Source organism: Anomaloglossus baeobatrachus, chromosome 2 (genome assembly GCF_048569485.1).
Source record: "Anomaloglossus baeobatrachus isolate aAnoBae1 chromosome 2, aAnoBae1.hap1, whole genome shotgun sequence".
Classification (NCBI taxonomy): Eukaryota; Metazoa; Chordata; class Amphibia; order Anura; family Aromobatidae; genus Anomaloglossus; species Anomaloglossus baeobatrachus.
Genome location: NC_134354.1, coordinates 549,057,941 through 549,078,436, shown reverse-complemented (window position 1 = coordinate 549,078,436; position 20,496 = coordinate 549,057,941). Strand labels below are relative to the sequence as shown.

The following is a 20,496-nucleotide window of genomic DNA, read 5'->3' as shown; positions in this document are numbered from 1 at the left end:
TGTTTCTTTCTTCATCTGTCTCTTTCCAGGTCTGTCTCTTTCCCCATCTGTATCTCTGTCTCTTTGTCTGTGTCTTTTCCTGTCTGTCTCTTTCTCTGTCTGCCTGTCTCTGTCTGTCTCTTTCCTTGTCTGTCTCTATTTCTCTGTCTCTTTCCCCATCTTTATCAAGGTCTGTGTCTTTCACATCTATCTTTGTCTGTCTCTCTGGCTGTCTCCTCCTTCCCTGTCTGCCTGTCTCTGTCCCTGTCTGCATGTCTGTCTGTCTCTTTCCCCATCTGTCTCTTTACAGGTCTGTCTCTTTCCATGTCTGTCTCTGCCTGTCTCTTTCCCCATCTGTCTCTGTCTGTCTCTTTCACCTTCTGTCTCTGTTTGTCTCTTTCACCGTTTGTCTCTATCTCTATGTCTCTTTCCTGTCTGTCTCTCTCTATGTCTGTCTCTCTCTGTCTCTCTCTATCCGTCTCCCCACTGACATCTTATTACCTCACATATAAGCTTCTTATACTATGAATGTATTTTGTTCCTATAGCAACCAATCACAGCTCCTACTAATAACCTGTAGTTCCAGGCTCCATTTACTTTAATGGAGACATGTTTTTTGGAGAGTAACTGTAAAGCGCGGGGTTACATTTTCCTGTCAAAACATAGTCTATGAAGTTCCCTGGGTCACATGAGGTGTCTGTGCAAAATTTCGTAATTGTAAATGCGACGGTGTGGATACACTTTTCGTTTCACTTTTTCCCCATTATGTAGATAGGGGCAAAATTGATTGGTAAATTGGAACGCGCGGGGTTAAAATTTTGCCTCACAACATAGCCTATGACGCTCTCAGGGTCCAGACATGTGAGTGTGAAACATTTTGTGGCTGTAGCTGCGACGGTGCAGATGCCAATCCCGGACATACACACATACATACATACTGTACATACATACACACATTCAGCTTTATATATTAGATATTAAAATAAAAAGGTAAAAAAATTCCAAGTGTGGTGAGATTGTTAAAAAAAACAAACAGTGCCACCATTGTTTTTTGGGGATTTTTACAGCATTAATTATGCAGTAACAATATATTACCTGGTAACATGATTCCCCAGGTCAGTATGATTACGGAGATACAACATAGGCAGTGATTTTTTACTATTTTATTGGCTTAAAAAAATTCAGAATTTTGTAAAAGTAAAAAAATTGGTTTGTGTTGCTGTTTTCCAAGACCCATAACTTTTTATCTTATTATCAATGGAGTTGTTTAAAGGCTTTTTGTGATCTGACAGTCTGGTTTTTGTGTTTATACAATTTTGGAGGACATGCTATGCTTTGATTGCTTTTTACTGCATTTCTTTGTGTTATTTCAGCTACTGAAAAAACACAGTTCTGCTGTTTTGATTTTCTTTTGCTCGAAAAAGTATTTACCAATTGGCTTAATTACCGAATGGTACCTAGCTTTATAATTCTGTAGATCTGACTATTTCTGACACAGCGATACCAAATGTGTATATTTCTTTACTGGGGAAAGTGGGGTTATTGAAATATTAAAAAATATATATATATATATATATATATATATATATATATATTTATTTTTTTTTTTTTAAAACTTTTTCTACTTTTTACTTTATTTTCTAGTTCCTCTTATGGGACTTTAACCTGTGATCATTTCATTGCTTATACTATATACAGTGTGTCCACCCATATCCTCTCCACCGTCATTAACTTGAAAACTGCGGCAGCTATAGGAATAGAAATGGTGTCTAGGTATAGTAAAGTATCCATGCACTACGCAATGAAAACACCTATAGCGCCACCTGGTGGAAAACAATGGAATTAGCATTTTTATCTTGAAAACGGAACGAGATAGAGAAAAAAAGGGAATTACAAAATTGTAGGGCATCATCAATTCAATACGAATCGACACCTTGCATACAGAAATGCTATGATTAGAATGTGTAAAACTCATAAGGCTGCGGACGTGAAGCAATACCTCATGGAGACCTTCCTACTAGTCATTGTGTATGGTGGCTGCGTGGAGTGGCCTCAATGCTCACCTGACCTGACCCCATTGGACTTATTTCTGTGAGGTGACATCAAACAGCAGTTGTATGCGACCCCACCACCAACATTGCAGGACCTATGACGATGTATCACAGATGCTTGTGCAAACGTGTCACCTACCATATTGCACAACGTGCAGCAAGATACAGTATGCTGTCCAGAGACTAGATGTGCATTGCAGGTGACGGTGGCCACTTTGAGCATCAAAGTTAAATGAGCGCGAAATGCGTGACCAGCATTCAATGTTTTGGGGGGTCATGGGTTTCATATCATAGCATTTCTATATGCGAGGTGTCGATTTGTATTGAATTGATGATGCCCTACAATTTTTGAATTCACTTTTTTTCTCTATCTCGTTCGGTTTTCGAGATAAAAATGCTAACTCTGTTGTTTTCCTCCAGGTGGCGCTATAGGTGGTTTCATTGCGTAGTGCATGGCTACTTTACTATACCTAGACACCACTTCTATTCCTATAGCTGCTGCCGTTCTAAAGTTAATGGCGGTGGACAGGATATGGGTGGACACACTGTATAGTACAGCAATAGCGCAGTATTCCTGTATATAGTGAAAATAACCCAGCCACAGCCTGAACATCACAGAGGAGAACACATGACAGCCACAGGAGTGCTCCCTCTCCCCCCCCCCCCACTGGCTGTCATAGCAACCCATCAGCTGCTTGCAATTAAATCACTGATTGACAGCAGCATTAGGCCTGTTTCACACGTCAGTGATTCTGGTACGTATGTGCTAGTTTTTATACATACCAGAATCATGGATATACGCAGACCCATTATAATCAATGGGTCTGTGCACACATCAGTGATTTTTCACTGACCGTGTCTCCATGCAGTGTATATTCGTGTCCGTGTTTGCCTCATGCCTCCGTTTTTTTCTGGCATCACTGATGTCCCACAGACCACACTATGATGTGATCCGTGAAACACGAACCAGAAAAACACGGACATTGAAAATAAAAAGCAATTTTAATTCACCTTCTGCAGTGCTGCTTGTCTCTGGCCTCAGCTGCCATTGCTTCAGAGCCGGCAGCTTATTCTCATGCATATTCATGTATGCAGGAACAGCCGACCCGGAAGTAGCTGCAGCGGGGGAGAAAACACAGCAGAGCCAAAGAGTTCAGCACCACGGACAGCCAGAGTGGGGACAGGTGAGTTTATCTCCATGTACAATCACGGATAACGGATCATGGATAGCACATGGACAACCCATATATGCCATGAATCATGGAACATGGAGGGACATATACATTTTTTACACGTCAGTGAAAAATATCTATATTTTTCATTGACGTGTGAAACAGGTCTTAAAGAAATTAATAGTAGTGACTGGCACAGTATATGGACACATTACAGGTCTACCAGAAAAACTCCAGATTTGTAAACTCCTAAATAGAAATTAGCAGATCTGTTGAGATTCAAATTTGGCAAATCATGCTGAATTTACAGGAAAATTCAATTTGTAGCGCAATTATTATCTGCTAATTGAATGTTTCTTATTATGGTGTAGGGTCTTTCCAGAATCCATAGTGTGATAAACATAGGATGTAAAAAAGGAAGAAGAAAAAAGTAATACCTCACCACTCACCTGTCCCGCTATCCCAGCTGCTTGCTGTCTGATCCTCAGTGCCTCTTCTTTTCTCCTTTCCCCATAGCCCTCATCCACTTGGATCTCATCAGTCTATGCTGCTGACTGGGCCTTTGCGGTCACTACATTAACTAGCACTAGGGTGACATATGTCATAACATCGTAAAGTTACAACATACATTGCAATGGCACAGCACACAGTAACAGCAGTCAGTGTAAAAAGCAATGGCATGGAGTGAGGTGGCCATAAAGTATATAAAAATATCCGTATTCTAGAGAAAACAAATTTTTGTAAAATTTGAGGAGAATTCAATTGCTCTCAGATAAATTTGTTCATCTCTACTCCTAGGTTTTCTCTTTGACTAACTCTCTGCCTGTAACAAAAACCAGAGTTTTCTTATTTTGGCTTATCTATGTAATCCACTCTATATATACTGTATATAAATGTCTTGTAATATCTTTAAATGTTGTGCTCATGTATCACCCATTTATTTGTAAACTTGCCTATAAATATAACTTTTCTTCTTATCCCATAAAGGTATCGCTTCTATAATATTTATGTCATTTTTTGCATATAATTTGTGGTTCATAATGGTATGTACATACGGTGCATATTTGTTGCTATTTTCATTGCAAAAAGTTCTGCAACTAACCCATTCATCTGAAATAGATCAAAGTAACTGATTCTCAGTCGCAGAAATTTGGGCAACAAAATGTGCAGCATAGGAGGTCACTCTAATTGCTCTTGTCGGTTGTGCTACTTGAAGTCATTCCTTTCAATACACATTACTATCTATATATTTTATCACAAAATATGTGCTACTGTTTCACTGAAATTTGACCAGATGTAACTTGAGAAAGGCAAATACGCACTTGATCCTCTCTGAAACAATATATGATTTCTCTCATAGCAAACACTACCTTCTCCCACCAATCTGAAATCTCATTTTTGCACCTCAACAGAATTGATAGTTTGCCTAACCTGTGGCCGACCTGGACCCCTAACTCTTCTCTAAGCATGTATACTTTAGTGGAAATCAATTTGCGTTCTCTGAGGCAGAAACAACAAAATTAGAAGAAAGAAAGCTGTTGTCATGACCACTGCTTTTTAACCCCTTCACATGTATAAAAATAGAACAGAACCAAAAATTTTAATTTTTAAATTTTGGGGATTCTATTTCTTATGTGTATTTAATTGACACACAATTAGCATTAAATAAGTATTATGGAGAAAATTCAGACACTTTTCAACCCCTTAACGATCACAGGCCGTACTGGTATGTCCTAAACCATGAAGGTGTAATCACCTGCGGCTGCTGCGGGCAGCCAGGGGTAATTCTTGCACATGTCTGCTGATTTGAACAGCTGACATGTGTGCCTCGCAGACACAGGTGGATCCGAAATCCACCCCCACCTGTTAACCCTTTAAATCGCGCTGTCAAAATATGACAAAGCAATTTAAGTCCCCACCGCGATAAATGCGCACTCACCCGCCCCATCTGAAGTCACGTGATGTGATCACGTGCAGCCGATGGTTGCCATGGTAGCACAGGATCACATGATGACTCCTGTAGCTATCATAACTCATTTCCTGTAAGAGTTGAGTGTTGCTTGTTACAACAGACAAGCATTTCTGGTGATCTCAGCTGTTTGGTGTGATCAACAGAAATAAATGATCAATCAGACTATTGATCCTTATAGTCCCCTAGGGGAACTAGTAAAATAAAAAAAAGTAAAAAAAAAAATAAAAAACCTAAAAGTTAAAATCACTCCCTTTCGCCCCATTAAAAGTTAAAGGGTTAAAAAAATAAAAAAATATACACATTTAGTATCGCCATGTTCATAAATGCCCAAGCTATCAAAATATAAAATCAATTAATCTGATCGGTAAACTGCATACCGTCAAAAAAAATCCAAACACCAAAATGACATTTTTTGGTCACCGCAAATTTTGCGCAAAATGCAATTACAGGCAATCAAAACAGCATTTGTGCAAAAAGGTACCATTAACACTAGAAGTCCCAGAGAGGGGTCATTTAACATTTCTACCTTTGGAACCCAGAGACGGGTTGAATGACCTGAAGGATTTTAGCTAACATCCTATAATCACCGCCTTTTGTTCTGTAATTAAGGCCATTACTGTCGCACCACAGGAGGTTGTTGTTTTCCATTGAGTTTAGCCATTTAGTTTCTAGTTAGTTCTATTCAGTTTGGACTAAGGGTCATTTGACCCTCTTTCGGGACTTTAGGGGAAAGCTCAACATTTCTGGGACTTCTAGTGTTAAAAACATCAACTGGAGATGCACAAAATAAGCCCTCACATGGCAAGATTGACGAAAATAAAGAAGGTACGACTCTGGGAAGAAGGGTAGCAAAAAAAAAACCAAAAACAAGAAATGGAAACTCAGCCAAGGATGAAGGGGTTAAAAAAAGTTTATTTGCAAATTCTTATTGTGAAAGACTGACATTCAGGGTTTCCATCCGTCCAGAAATGGGAGGCTGTTTTCCAACTAAAGAAGCCTCCATGACTCTGAAGCCGGAGGATGTTGTACAGAATATTGTGATTCTAATTATAACTTATAGTAGGTGCTTCATATTAATATTCCGAACGCTAGTCCTATGTCCATTGTAATTTTTATGATTCATGAAGGTCTCTTTATCTGCCCATAAAATGTATTGACTTTCCTGAGTTTTGGATAAGTGGACATGCTACGACTAAGAGCTACTGCCAGCTCAAAACGCGTCAGAGATGCTTTTAATGTGAATAAAAGCTACAAAAAATATCACTTTGCTGTGAACAGTCCTCTTCGTTCCATACTCTTGTTGGATGCTGGACATTTGGGAGTTAAGTATACTAGTTTGGCTACAAATACTGAGGTCAAATACTCACCAAATACTGAACGTGTGAGCTCACTGTCTGTAACAGAGATCCTTTGACTTTATAGAAACTTGCATTTAAGTGGAGATTTGTGATGAAATAATCTTATTTTTAATTTATAGGTAAATACAATCCTAGAAGCCTTTGGTCACGCAAGAACAACACTTAATAGCTCATCTAGTCGTTTTATTAAATTTCTCGAGTTACATTTTTGTGAAAAGACGTCAACTTTATTAGGAGGTAAGAGTTGTATGTCTGATCGTAGACTGGGTGACTGGCAGCTACTTTCATGGGAAGAAAGCAGAGCAATGGCTAGTGGGTTTGCAGCAAATATTGTGTTCCATTAGTACAAGCAATATAGAGTGACTGAATATTTTTGGGAAAAAAAAAAAGTCAAATGTTCACAATACAAAAAAAAACAGGAGTTATAATATTAATAACAACAATAATATTTTACAAAATACACCTAAAAGGAATTTAGATTTCTATTATCGCAACACAAAAATATTGTAACTTTTTGGACATTGTTCTGAAAGCTCCAAGTACTGATTAGACAAAAGTGGGTTGATGTCAGTCAGTAATTGGCCCAAAAGATTAAATCTTAAATCTAGCATGCCAGGGCAAATTGCAGAAGATTTGAAAAAAATAAGGGTCAACTTTGTAATTATTGAATCTTTGCATAAACTTGATGAATTTGTCAATAAAAGTGTAAAACTTTTGAAATGCTTATAATTGTACATTCCCTGTCTATCTTAATCTGCATTTTACAATTAAGTTTCCCATAAATATAAGATCAAAGTTGTCCCAAAGCGCTATTATAGAAGTATAGGCTAACAATCTAACGTGTATAACCTATCCCTAAAGATAAGGTCAGGAAAAATAAGGGTAAGCTAGTTTGATATTTAATTCACAAGATAAACCACCACTAAAGATATCTGGCCAAAGCTTTCTCTGCGTCCCCATTGAAGGCAACATTCAAAAGTATGGGGGATTCAGGAGAGATAGCTGTTGCATGAGCAAGTATTCGGCTGACAGCTGTTCCATGTGAATGGCCATCATTAATCTATCAGTATGCCTTAGGAGCATGGTGTAAACCAGTGTATTTAGAAGAATCCCAATCAAACAAGAGTAGATCATACAAACTCTCTTCACATGTTGCCGCTGGCCAGATTCTAACCCAAGTCCCTAGAGCCACAACCTCATAGTGTTAACCACTGAACCTCAATAGCGTTTCATATAAATGACCCCATGATATCCTAGTATAGGATACAATAAGATTTACTGCAAATTGTCACAGTTTTCCAATGCAGTTCTGTCAATGAGTCTTGTACAAATGAAGTACATTGAAGTCAGAGGAGTCAAACTGTGGAATGCCCTACCGCAATAGGTAGTAATGGCAGACAACATGACAGCTTTTAAAAAAAGGCTGTATGATTTCCTCAGTGTACACAACATTGTGAGTTATAAATGATTTAATGACAAAAATGTGTAATTGATGGAGGAAGGTTGAACTAGATGGACCTAGGTCTTTTTTTCAATCTACGTAACTATAACTATGTAACTATGTCTTGGCCTATGTAATTATGTCATGGCCACTCAGCACACTACCAGTTCATTAATTTTATATGTGAAAAGCTACTTATACCAAGAAGTATTGTTTCTAGAGGAATATATGATCATATATACAACAGCTGACTAAGCCTATATGGCATTTGTATACTGCTGTATAGGCTTCTTGTCCATGTGCATAAGCCATTAGCCAACATATCTCACTCATGTCCCAAAAGTCTTCTGCCATGAATAAGTGTATTGAGAATGTTCAGAATTTTAGCTTCTGTCTCATTATCAGTTAGCGATGGCTTTAGTCAGTTTGTTTGTTTGGATAGTTAAAAGTTAATGGTGACACAACAGGAATCACACTGCGAAACATTAGTTACATGTTAATTGAATCCTTCCAGTTCAATAATAAGTATTGACTACCTGGCACCTTACTGTGTGTCAGCAATTTGTGGTACGATTTCTGCTGTCAATGCGTCCACTCTGTGAAAGACAGCATGGCAGACATGGCAATCCTGTGTTACTTTACATTATAGAGTATCTGAAGAGTCATCAAGCTGAATACCACATCCAATTACCAAGGAACAATAACATTCAGTAAATTAGGCTGACAATTACAATACAGAGTAATGCTATTGATTAGCACAATATACATCAAGTTGGGAAAATTCAGCCACTGCTAAATAATCGCAATCCATGTAATGCCTTCAGAAGTATATTAGAGATTGGAGCAAGGAAAATGTACTGAAGATTTAGGGAAATTTCAACCCCCAAGATATAATTGTATGAGCAGATTGCACGCTAAATATTAGAACTGGGGAAAAGTATCACATATAGCTACACAATTTCCTTAGCTGCAATGATAGAAAATGGACATGTCAGTGGTCATGATGTATATACTGTATACAGCAGATATACAGTACAGATATGTTTATACTTATCAGTCTGGGAATTTTGTTAAGGATATCAATTTCTGACAATACAAATACAAAATCAATGTAATATGACATTATAGCAAAACACTAAACAGACAATAACTCACATTACAGCCACTGAGTAGCCAGATATAGACACCTATACCATAATCATCTCCTGAAAAGGTATTGCAAAATCATAGTTTTCTTTCAAAGCAGTGAATTTGCACCACACATCTTGGAAAATGTCAAGCGAAGAGGAAAGGAAGGAAGCATCTGAACTTTCAGGCCACTTTATAGTAAAAGAGTCTTTTGCTAATTTCTTGCCATTTTCCAGTTTCTATTGGTCATGTCATTTCTTATAGTTAATACAGACGGGTTTTTCCAGGTTTCAACTTAAGAAAATATCCCAAATGTGCTTTATAGTCCTAGACAATGCAGAGTAATTCCCATGACTAACACAAGATGGCAGACAAATACATGGAATAGGAGATTCCCGCTACATTTCAATCATATTTTCAGTTTTGTTGTCGAGATTGTGAAATAAAAGGCTGCATCTATCAAAACCATGAGCCTAGAGCGATTAATGTAATGCACACAGCTTTTGCAGGGGTGGTTTAAAGAAAAATACCAATTTAATCAATATATACACTCAGTGCCTAAATAGCTAGCATAGGGGAAAAAATAATAATTTTGCAATAGAAAGCAAAATGTACCATCAGGAAATAGATCCCATCCAGGCTAATAATTTGTATACTTGTAAATGGGATTGTTCTGGATGTTTCAGCATTAAACCGAAATTTCGCCATGTTAAATTTGGTATTAGAAGGAGAATGCTGCACTTGGGGTCTTCCTTCAACCATATGATTAATTTATTTTATCAGGACAAATCTACAATATTAATATGTATGAATTTATTCTCCTGCCTTGAGATAAGGCCTAATGAGAAAAATCAGACTGAAACTCCCATTATGTTCCAGTGTTTTCATGCAAGACAGAAGGGTGTGGTATATGGCATTAACAGACTGTCCTTTGGAGAGGGGAGTAATGGTAAAGGGTATTGGACCAATCATGACTGGGTCCACATCTCTCAATAACCCCATAGCAGCCACAGTTCCTGACCATATCCAATGTATGCCCTTACAGATATATAGTAATGCTGTATGTTATTTTCACTGACACAGTAAAGACAAAATTAATCACTTCAGGGCCTCAAAGAAAATAAAAACTATCAATACTTGTCTCCCACAGTGGTACTAATTCAGCAAAATTCCTGGCGGGTCACTTGACTGTTGCAGCTAATCATTTACTGTGGATTTCTGCTGTGACAAAATAGTAGAGATTGCAGCCAATCAAAGGTAGCAATATCATAACACAAAAAAGTCACTTGACCAGTTGGTAAAAACAGCGCCAACATCACTGAGACAGTGATGCCAACATCAATGAGACAGTGGTGCCAACATCCCTGAGACGGTGGTACCAACATCCCTGAAATGGTGGGGCCAACATCATTGAGACAGTGGTGCCAGCATCACTTTAACAGTGAGGTCAATATCACTGAGACAGTGGTACCAACATCAATGAGATAGTGGTGCCAACATTACTGAGATGGTGGTACCAACATCCCTGAGACGGTGGGGCCAACATTACTGTAACAGTAGTACCAACATCACTGAAATAGTGGCGCCAACATTACTGAGACAGTGGTGCCAATATGACTGAGATGGTGGTGCCAACATCACTGAGACGGTGGGGCCAACATCACTGAGATGGTGGGGCCAACATCACTGAGATGGTAGGGATGACATCACTGCAACAGTGGGGACAACATCACTACGATGGTAGGGACAACATCCCTGAGACGGTGGGGACAACATCACTGAGACGGTGGGGACAACATCACTGAGATGGTGGGGCAAACATCACTGTGATGGTGGGGACAGCACCACTGCGACAGTGCGGACAACATCACTAAGACAGCGGGGGCAACATCATTGAGACGGTGGGGACAACATCACTGAGATGGTGGGGACAACATCACTAAAACAGTGGGGCCAACATCACTGAGTTAGTGGGGCCAACATCACTGAGATGGTGGGGCCAACATCACTGAGATGGTGGTGCCAACATTACTGAGAAGGTGGGGCCAACATCACTGAGACGGTGGGGCAAACATCACAGACGTTGGGGCCAACATCACTGAGACAGTGGTAGCAACATCACTGAGACAGAGGGCCCAACATTACTGAGTCGGTGGGGCCAACATAACTGAGACGGTAGGGCCAACATCACTGAGCCAGTGGACCCAACATTACTGAGTTGGTGATTGTTTTTATTTTCTATGGTACCCTCAGGTGATCAATCGTATAGGTTGTTCAATAGTGGCACCTTCACATAAAACAATTTAATCCACTTTCACCATTTTCAAGTAGGTGTAGTGTAAAAATAAAACTTCTAACATCTGTTAGGAGTTTGTATGTTCTCTCCGTGTTTGTGTAGGTTTCCTCCAGGTTTTCCAGGTACCTCCCAAACTCCAAATAGATATTGATAGGGAACTTATGATCCCATCTGTAAAGTATATAGAGTATATAATATAAGGGAGTCAAATAAAAAAAAAGATAAATACCAATGAGAGGTAACAAAACCTGTATATTGTCAGAGTCTCTGATCAAATGTCCGTTCAGCCATTCTATTTGCCTTTTCCATCTATTCCATTGTATCCATTTTGTAAACTGAATCAGAGAGGCCACATGATTATTGTGGAGTCCATTTAGTGCATTTTTTAGAATGGGGAAAAAAAGTCCGCCATGTAGACCTTTTTCTTACGTTTTAAAAAATAGTACCCAGATGGACTCCATAATAATCATAGGGACCCCACTTCTTCTGTTTGCGTCAGTAATGCAATAAATCATTTATTCCGTCTGTTTGTTTGTAAAATGAATCAGACAAACTGAATGTCTGAACAGACATATAACACAGAGTCTAATTGGTAAGGATTATAGCCGTCGTCTCCTACATTTACACAAGTCTATTTGAATTCCAGCCAGACTATACACTTATATGCTGGAGAAGAGCCGTCTCATCAGTCAAGCCTCAGGCCAAAGCAACTTCCTTATTTTTTACATTATGATGGATGGACTGTCTGCGGAAGAGAAATATAACTTATACCTCAAAAGCACAACTGCACACAGGTAAGTCAATGGTATCGTGCAGCTTCACAGAGGCTGTAATTGTAGTCTCTGTTGCTTTCCTGTCACCCGGCCCTCGTAATGCTGTGACAAATATCCCATATTAAATAGCAAAATAAATAGAGGACAATGGCGGAGGCAAATTAAGAGCCTCTTAGGGTTACTTAATAATGAAAAAATAAATACACACAAGAATGGGGACAAATAATCCAGGATTGGAAATGTTGAAGATTGTACCTGCAAAGTTGGGCAAAAACAAGAAATTTGATCCACAGGCTGCTGGATTTTTTAACTTAGAAATAGCCCTTTGGTGGTGGTCTTTTTGACATGCCCACACCGAGGCATGAGGTGACTCGTTACCAGACCGCGGTTCTGCTCCTGGGACGCCGCGGTGGTAAGACCCAGTTCTGTGACCCCGGTGGTGTCATTTAGCAAATACTAAGGGGATGATGACAGTTTATTCGTGATGCCACCTGTGATATGTGGCAAGTTAGGTGCCGCTGCTGCAGAATGGGTACCTCTGGGGCAAATGGTGATGCAGCTTGGTTGGTATAGCTCTCCATAGATAGATCTGGGCCCCAGGGCAGATGGGAGTAGTATTAGGCGATGGCAGGGGATGCAGAGCGGGAGACACAGGCGAATGACGGAACAACACAGGGATGCCGTCTCAAGATTTTTACTCACTGTAGCAGGTTCCAAGGTAACACGACATTCCAGTGACCGCCTATGGAGTGCTGGATTTCACTGTGATGGGCTCCAGCCGATTCTGGGTAGTTCGAAGGTCAAGTCCAGTGCACCTATCTAATGTATACCTTCCTCCGTCATCTTCCTGCGCTTGCTTCTCCCTCCTGCTTTGCACCCTCACACATTGAGCTCTTTTGGGATGGCGTGAAGCTCTATCCCTTGGCTCTTTTGGGGTCACCTTCCAGCAAATTCGTGTGTGGATGTGGCCTCGGTGCTTGCAGTCACCTTGGTCTCTGGTTTTACTTGCAGAGTACGTAGGTTCTTCTCCTCTAGCCTAGGGACCAGTCCCCGAATTGTGACCTAGTCCTTCCACCCAAAGGTTAAATGTGGAACAAGGCCACGGGAGTATGTTGCACTTCCCCGTGGTCTTTAGGACCCCTTCTGTCTTGTGCCTGGGTCGAGCCGCGCTAGCTCCAGACCACAGGTCTCTCCTCCTCCACCGCTCCTTCACACTCCACTGACACTACTGTGTGTTCCCACTCCTAAGACTCCACCCCCCTGGCCTGGCTTTGGGTATAATACGCCTTTGCCTAGTCTGATGAGGTGTTGCTGAGTGAGAGTGTTGTGTTTTGCGTCAACTGGTGATGAATTCCTCCTTACCCAGGATGGAATACCACACCTCTGGATGAGGTGCAGTACCTCTGTGGCGACCAAAGCCTCAGGGGTGCCTATTTTTTTAAAGGAACCTGTCACTCAATTCATGCTGCCCAAACCACATGTAGCCTGACTGAATTATTGCAGTCAGGTATGTTTTGTCTGAAGCGCTGCAGCGCAACCCCCAGCCAGCTACTCCCCACCCCACTCTACTTGATGGACATTCTCTCCCGATGTACACAGATGAGTACGACTCATATATTAGCCAGAATGTTGCAAAGAGAAGTTGGCTAGAGGTGTCATCGACGAGATCCGTCTCACAGTATAGTTCCCAGCTGAACTTGCAAACTGTTTTTCACCTGAAACACCACAGCATTTCAGAGAAAACATACCTGGGTGCAATCTCTGATTTACGTGGTTGGGCCAACATTAATGTTATGAGAGGTTCCCTTTAACTCTACCATGTCAATTTTTGTAATAGATTTTTATCACAGATTTCACTCTTTTCAATACAGTAGGGAAAAATTTACAGTGAATTAAAAGCAAAATCCCACATGTAAATTTTGCTGCAGATTAGGGGCGGTTTTGTAGAAGATCTGCCATTCACTGACATGTGATGGTATACAAGCATTGTATATGCAGTAGGCCCGAGGATTACCTTACTATTCTAACAGATTAAGAATGTATAGCCATATAAATATGTCATTTGACAGAATATTACATTTTGTCTGGTCATTTAAAAGTTTATACCCTTGTCTATATACTCTAATATGGAGTGTGGACATCTGTTAGAGTGGAAAGCCAGAAATAGTACTTCTGGTTCTTGTAGAATTTACAACTACTATATTTTACATAGTTTCAGATTTTAAACAGATGACTTGTAATATGGCTGTTACTCACCTGTCCAAGCTCCTGAACTGGTCCATGTGTCATCGGCAGTCGGCTCCTTCTGCTCTATTACATGCTGGGTTATCTTGGTAACCCAGAGCTGTCCTCTGACATCATGTCCCTAGGCCTTTTAAAGCCTATTCAGATAGCTGGATTTCACTTGAGTATTTAGGAAGTGTATCGTCCATACTGGCTATCTTGCTTCGATGACCTAAAACAAAACATATTCTTTATTGCTGATCATTATTAAAGTGTGCCTCCAGACAAACACCTCTCCTTTGTCCACACATTCGGCTTTGCTACAACAAGGTACCAGTCTGGCAGTGCGGTTTCTGGTTGTTGTCCACACACTTAGTTATGCTACATAAAAGTACCTATCTGCCTAGATCTAACTATCTAGTACGGCTCTGCACGTAATAGAGATCCTGGGTAGTGTCCGCACATTTGTCTCTGCTACCACACAGTGCTATACACTTGCCTCTGCTACAGTGCCATACTTGCTGTATACCCTGCCCCACATTCCCACATGTTTGTACTTGCTGTATACCCTGCCCCACAGTCCTGTATGTCTGTACTTGCTGTATACCCTGCCCCACAGTCCCATATGTTTCACATGCCAGACAGTTTTCGTACTTCAATGTAACTTTGCACCAATGCCTCCGGTCTTCGCTTTGTATCCAGACTGGCACCTCATCAGGTTAGTCGTTTGTCCTAGAGCTGCCATGGCTATTGCTAGAGGTTTCAGCTGCTGGACCTGTGCCGCCCCCGTGCCAGCAGCCGGGCTGCTCGGATCTGGATCCGCGGTGGGTGAAGGGGTCTCCAGACCCGGGGTCATGCGGCCACTGAATGAAAGGGGGACTATGTACAGGGAGATTGGAAGTTTGTGACACCACCCACGGAGCGTGGTAAGATGGTGTACCACCGCTGCTGTTGGTGGGGGAGCCTGGTGGCGGTGGTATAGCAGCAAGGTGTTTAACTCCTTTGTGGGTAGGGGGTTGTGCCCCTGGGCCCGGTGATGATGGAGAAGGGGAGCCGTGGGCTGTAGGCCTGGGAGACAGGGAGCAGAGAAACTTAGAGTGGTTATCGTGGTGCTGGACGAGGCTGTGCTGATTTGTGAGATCAGTGAACACACAGGCAGTGATTCAACCAAACATCCTGCAGTACCACTGCTGCTGAGGGGGAGCACCTCCAGGTAACCGTTCCCAGTGATGTTGCTAGTGTGCTTTGGTCTAATCCAACCCTCTGGGAGCCTCCACTTCCACAGCCCCTCACTCTCTGAAGGTACTCTCTCACGCTGTCTGGGAGCTCCAACTCCCCAGCCTACTCTCCCCACTGAGAGCCACTTGAGATCCCTCTGCTCTCGTTGCTCCCCTGCCGACGACTAACTAGTCACCTCCCACCCAGTCTGCTTAACCCTTTGATGGGTGGCCCTTTCCTCACTGGACCTGCCCCTCTGGTGTGTGTGTTGGGGATTTGCATGCTGGTCTTAGCACATCACTGAATGACACCTGGAACCAAGGGAGAGATGGATGCTGCACGGAAAGGAAAATTGTGCAACACCCTATGATGGCCTGATAGGCTAGGGTGTTACAGACCTAAAGTAATGATGTAATTATTTTCTGTCCGGGCAAAGATCAGTATATTTTCTAAAATCTTTTTATTTTAGAACATTCTCAAAAATTATTTTTTTTCGTCAGACAACTCTTTTAAACTCACTTTATGCATAAAATGATATTCAAAAATGTGCCCACATTTAAGATTACAATATATAATTATAATATCAGCTTTTCAATATGATTGTCATTCTATTAAGATATTATCTGATTCCAGTATATGATGAAATTAAAGTTTAAACCAGATGGTTTACACCTGAATATTAGTGTGATTTCTAAAAAATCAGAACCGAGCAGAAAAAAAGTGATATATTTACCATAATAAGAGTATATACAAATATATAATTCTATTCCACTACTTAAAGGGATTGTCCACTACTAGGACTACCCCTTTTGATTCTACATGTTTCATGCAAGTAAAATAAAAAAGCCTATACTCACCTCCGCGGTCGGTATGGTTCCAGCAATGCTGGGGCTCATGTGACGTTGTAACGTCACATGAACCCCACATCCAATTAGTGCCGGCTTCTGTCTCCCCGCCTTTGGACAAATGAGTTAGCCAACAGGAAGTGAGCCTTGTGGCTGCCACTCACTTCCTGTTGATTGCTCTTGTGTCCGAAGGCGGGGAGACAGGGAGACAGAAGCCCACACTAATTGGATGTAGAGCTCGTGTGATGTCACAATGTATCATGAGCCCCAGCATTGCTGGAACCATACCGACCGTGGAGGTGAGTATAGGTTTTTTTATTTTACCTGAGGGAAAAATGTGGAATAAAAAGGAGTTGTCCTAGTAGTTTACAACCCCATTAAATAAGAAGTTTAACATCGCCATAATGTTACTGACCTGGAGAATCTCAGTGTAATGCATTGGGACTTACAAGTACTGCAACAACAGACAGACATAAAACAGGAGAAAAGGAGTAATAATGCTCAAAAAATAATGTTATTTAAAGTACTGTAGCAGATTAAAAACACATATGATCAGTGATCAGGGAAAGTGCAAGAAAAAAACAGGAAATGTAATACACCAATGCATATAATTCACATTAACAGGGTATTGCCATTAACCCATATGGAAGGAATAAAGTGCATAGATGATCTTTAACTATCACAAAGGTGCCTGTGAACATCAATAGACATAGAGGTCAGCCTAAATTAAAGAGCAAAAGTGCCCCTGGCAAACATACCAATATAATGCAACAAGGAGTCCACAGGCACCAGCGTCAGCGTGAATATAAACCCAAGAGGCCAGATTTTTGCAATAAGCACGTCGCAAAAAATCTGAACTAGTTGGATTTTTTCCAGACTTGCTTGTTGCAGTCACAGTCGCTATGTGACTCCATTAACCTGCATTATGCTGCGATGTAGCAATGGCACAGGAGGATCTTTGGCTTTTCTACCTATGACACAGACAAAGTCATAGTGAAGCCCTAACATAAGGGTGTCCAATCGTTCAATGTACTGACTCTTTTTTATGGCTTGAGGATGACTACTAGGGATGATCGACTACCTCAAATATTCGGCTTCGCAAATATTTTCGAATAGGTCGCCGTTATGCGACTATTCGATGCACAATGTAAATCTATGTGAAGCCCGAATAGTTCCAAATAGTTGTTATTCGGCGTTTCCCATAGTCTTACATTGCGCATCGAATATTCGCAAATAGTCGAATAGCGGCGATTTATTCGGCAAATATTCGCGAAGCCGAATATTTGAGGTATTCGATCACCCCTAATGACTATGTATGGAGAATGAGAATAAATGGATGCAAGACTCTTTTGATAGCAGCATTTCTACCTGTTGGAACAGAGGATTGGGCATACTGACATCATACTGTTTTGTCTCACAATAGAACATTGAGGTTTCACGTGTTCCCAGTTGGCTACATCATGCAGAGGATCTGCATGCACCTGTTGAGTTGTTATCTCAAACCATGTATTTTGCAAAAAAAAAGAAATCACTGCAATTTTTGGTGCCATTTTTGAGCTAAAGTCAGAAGTGGATAAAAAGGAAGGGAAAATATAAAGGAAGAAGCTATACTTAACCACTCCTGGCTTTGGCTCAAAACTGCATTAAGAACTGCAGTAACATTTTTTTGCTGTATGTGACATCAGTCATAAATGCAAATCCTTATAGATGGCACGTATTAGAATACAAGGAACTATATGATAATTAGCAAAAATCTCTACGTTTGATAGAAAAACACCATTAGGCTGGAAACACATCTATGCGAGTAAAATCGGTCCGACTGGGCTGAAAAATACTCGGCTGATTTTAGTTCACGTTAGGTGCGAGTGCAACGCAAGTGCGATGCTTTTTGCTCGCGTGTGTTTTGCGATTGCGATGCTAGTTTCATGCAACATCTTAATTAGATAAAAGCTATTACACATGTGTCATTTAATTAACCTATGGGAATGTGCTGTCACATTCATCTAATGAGCGAAGTTACTGCCACACTCGCAAATGTGAACGGTGGTGCGCGTGTGTGATGCTACTTTTAATCCCCTTCCATAGGAAATCATTGGGACAAATGGTGCGAGAAACTCGCAAAAAAGCAGCATGCTGCGATTTTTTTCTCGGTCCGATTTGGACTGAGAAAAAAATCGCAGATGAGAGCTGAATCATTGACTAGCATGTGTCCGATTTCAATGCGAGTTTTTCTCGCATTGCTCTACTGCGAGAAACTCGCAAGTGAGAAGCAGCCCTTAGGCTCTGTGCGCACTAGTGCGTTTTACCCGCGGATTTACCCGCGGAATTGCTGCGGAAATTTCTTGAGAAATGTCTGCAATCTTTGTGCAGACATTTCCCAGCAAATTCTATGAGAAAAAAAAATAGCTGTGCGCACTGTGCGGATTTTTCTCAAGAAATTTCCTTGAGAAGAATTTCTCGAGAAAATTTCTTGAGAAAATGAGCATGTCAATTCTTTTCTGCAGGTACCCTGCGGATTTCAGCAGTACAGCCTGCAAAATCCGCAGGAAACCACCCGCGGGAAAATCGCGGCAAATTCGCAGCTATTCCGCGGCTAATCCGCGGCAAATCCGCATGTGGATTTGGTGCGGATTTTTTCCGGAGGTCCGGAAATCTTTCACTCCCAGAAGTTTCTCAAGAAATTTTCTTGAGAAACTTCACATTTCTAGTGCGCACATAGCCTTAGGGCGGCTTTGCACATTACGACATCGCAGGTGCGATGTCGGTGGGGTCAAATTGAAAATGACGTACTTCCGGCATCGCATGCGATATCGTAGTGTGTAAAGCCTTGATGATACGATAAACGAACGCAAAATCGTCGTAATCGTATCATCGGTGCAGCGTCGGCGTAATTCATAATTACGCTGACGCAACGGTCCGATGTTGTTCCTCGCTCCTGCGGCAGCACACATCGCTGTGTGTGAAGCCGCAGGAGCGAGGAACATCTCCTACCGGCGTCACTGCGGCTTCCGTAGGATATGCGGAAGGAAGGAGCTGGGCAGGATGTTTACATCCTGCTCATCTCCGCCCCTCCGCATCTATTGGCCGCCTGCCGTGTGACATCGCTGTGACGCCGCACGACCCGCCCCCTTAGGAAGGAGGCGGGTCGCCGGACAGAGCGACGGTCGCAGGGCAGGTGAGTGCGTGTGAAGCTGGCGTAGCGATAGTTTTCGCTACGCCAGCTATCACACGATATCGTACCTGCGACGGGGGCGGGCACTATCGCGTGCGACATCGCAGCATCGGCCTGCGATGTCGCAACATGCAAAGCCCGCCTAAGTCTGTATGTCTTGTGATTTGTTCTGATGACAAGGACATTGTACGTATCGAGGTTGTGTTTTTACATCAAACACTTCTAACGACAAGGCAGTGCTGTGTGTTCTGCTTTGCCTATTGTACTACTGGCCTTTCCTAATAACATGACAAATGTGAAGACTAAACAAAAAGGATGTCTCTGCAGCCTGAAACCTATGATTTTCCTTATTTAACGAGGCTTACAATTAGCATAGCACTCTAACACGTATTCTATTTATGCTTAGAAATTTACGGCTATGTAAACAACACGTGTCACATGTACAAAAGATAAGCACTGCTATTCAGGCATCATTTATAGGACATCTCAGTGTGGTGCAGGGACATTTTCTATCTTGGAAATAGGTTAATAGAAGTGCAGAAATCACTTCAAAGTAGCATAAGACTTTTTTGCCGGTATTCCCAATGGTTTTTATAGTTCGCTTTTAAGGACTTAAAAAAGGCAGATACATTTATATCCCTGTTCAAGGAAACTGAAAAACAAATGTTTGAATTAATATAAAAATATTGTTCCAATGTTCTCTGAATGACATTGCTGGCCAGTTATTTGCTGTCTGTATCGGCTCAGTAGGATTTACAATCTCGTCTCTGAAATAAAATAAAACCTCATATAAATGTTTGCTAAACACAAGCTAAAACTACTTTGGGTGAAGGAAACCCAACGGCAGGGGAACACCAAGATTTTGCTG

General features: G+C 41.3%; 1 protein-coding gene across 2 annotated transcripts in view; it reads left to right on the top strand.

Moving 5' to 3' along the window:
* MYO16 (myosin XVI) overlaps positions 1-20,496 on the top strand; it is a 926,147-nt gene that overhangs the window by 593,620 nt on the left and 312,031 nt on the right. For both annotated transcript variants that reach the window (XM_075336677.1, XM_075336676.1), the window contains exons 15-16: positions 6,652-6,769; positions 12,044-12,191. In XM_075336677.1, the coding sequence (XP_075192792.1) occupies positions 6,652-6,769; positions 12,044-12,191 (266 nt within the window). The remainder of the gene's footprint in view (positions 1-6,651; positions 6,770-12,043; positions 12,192-20,496) is intronic.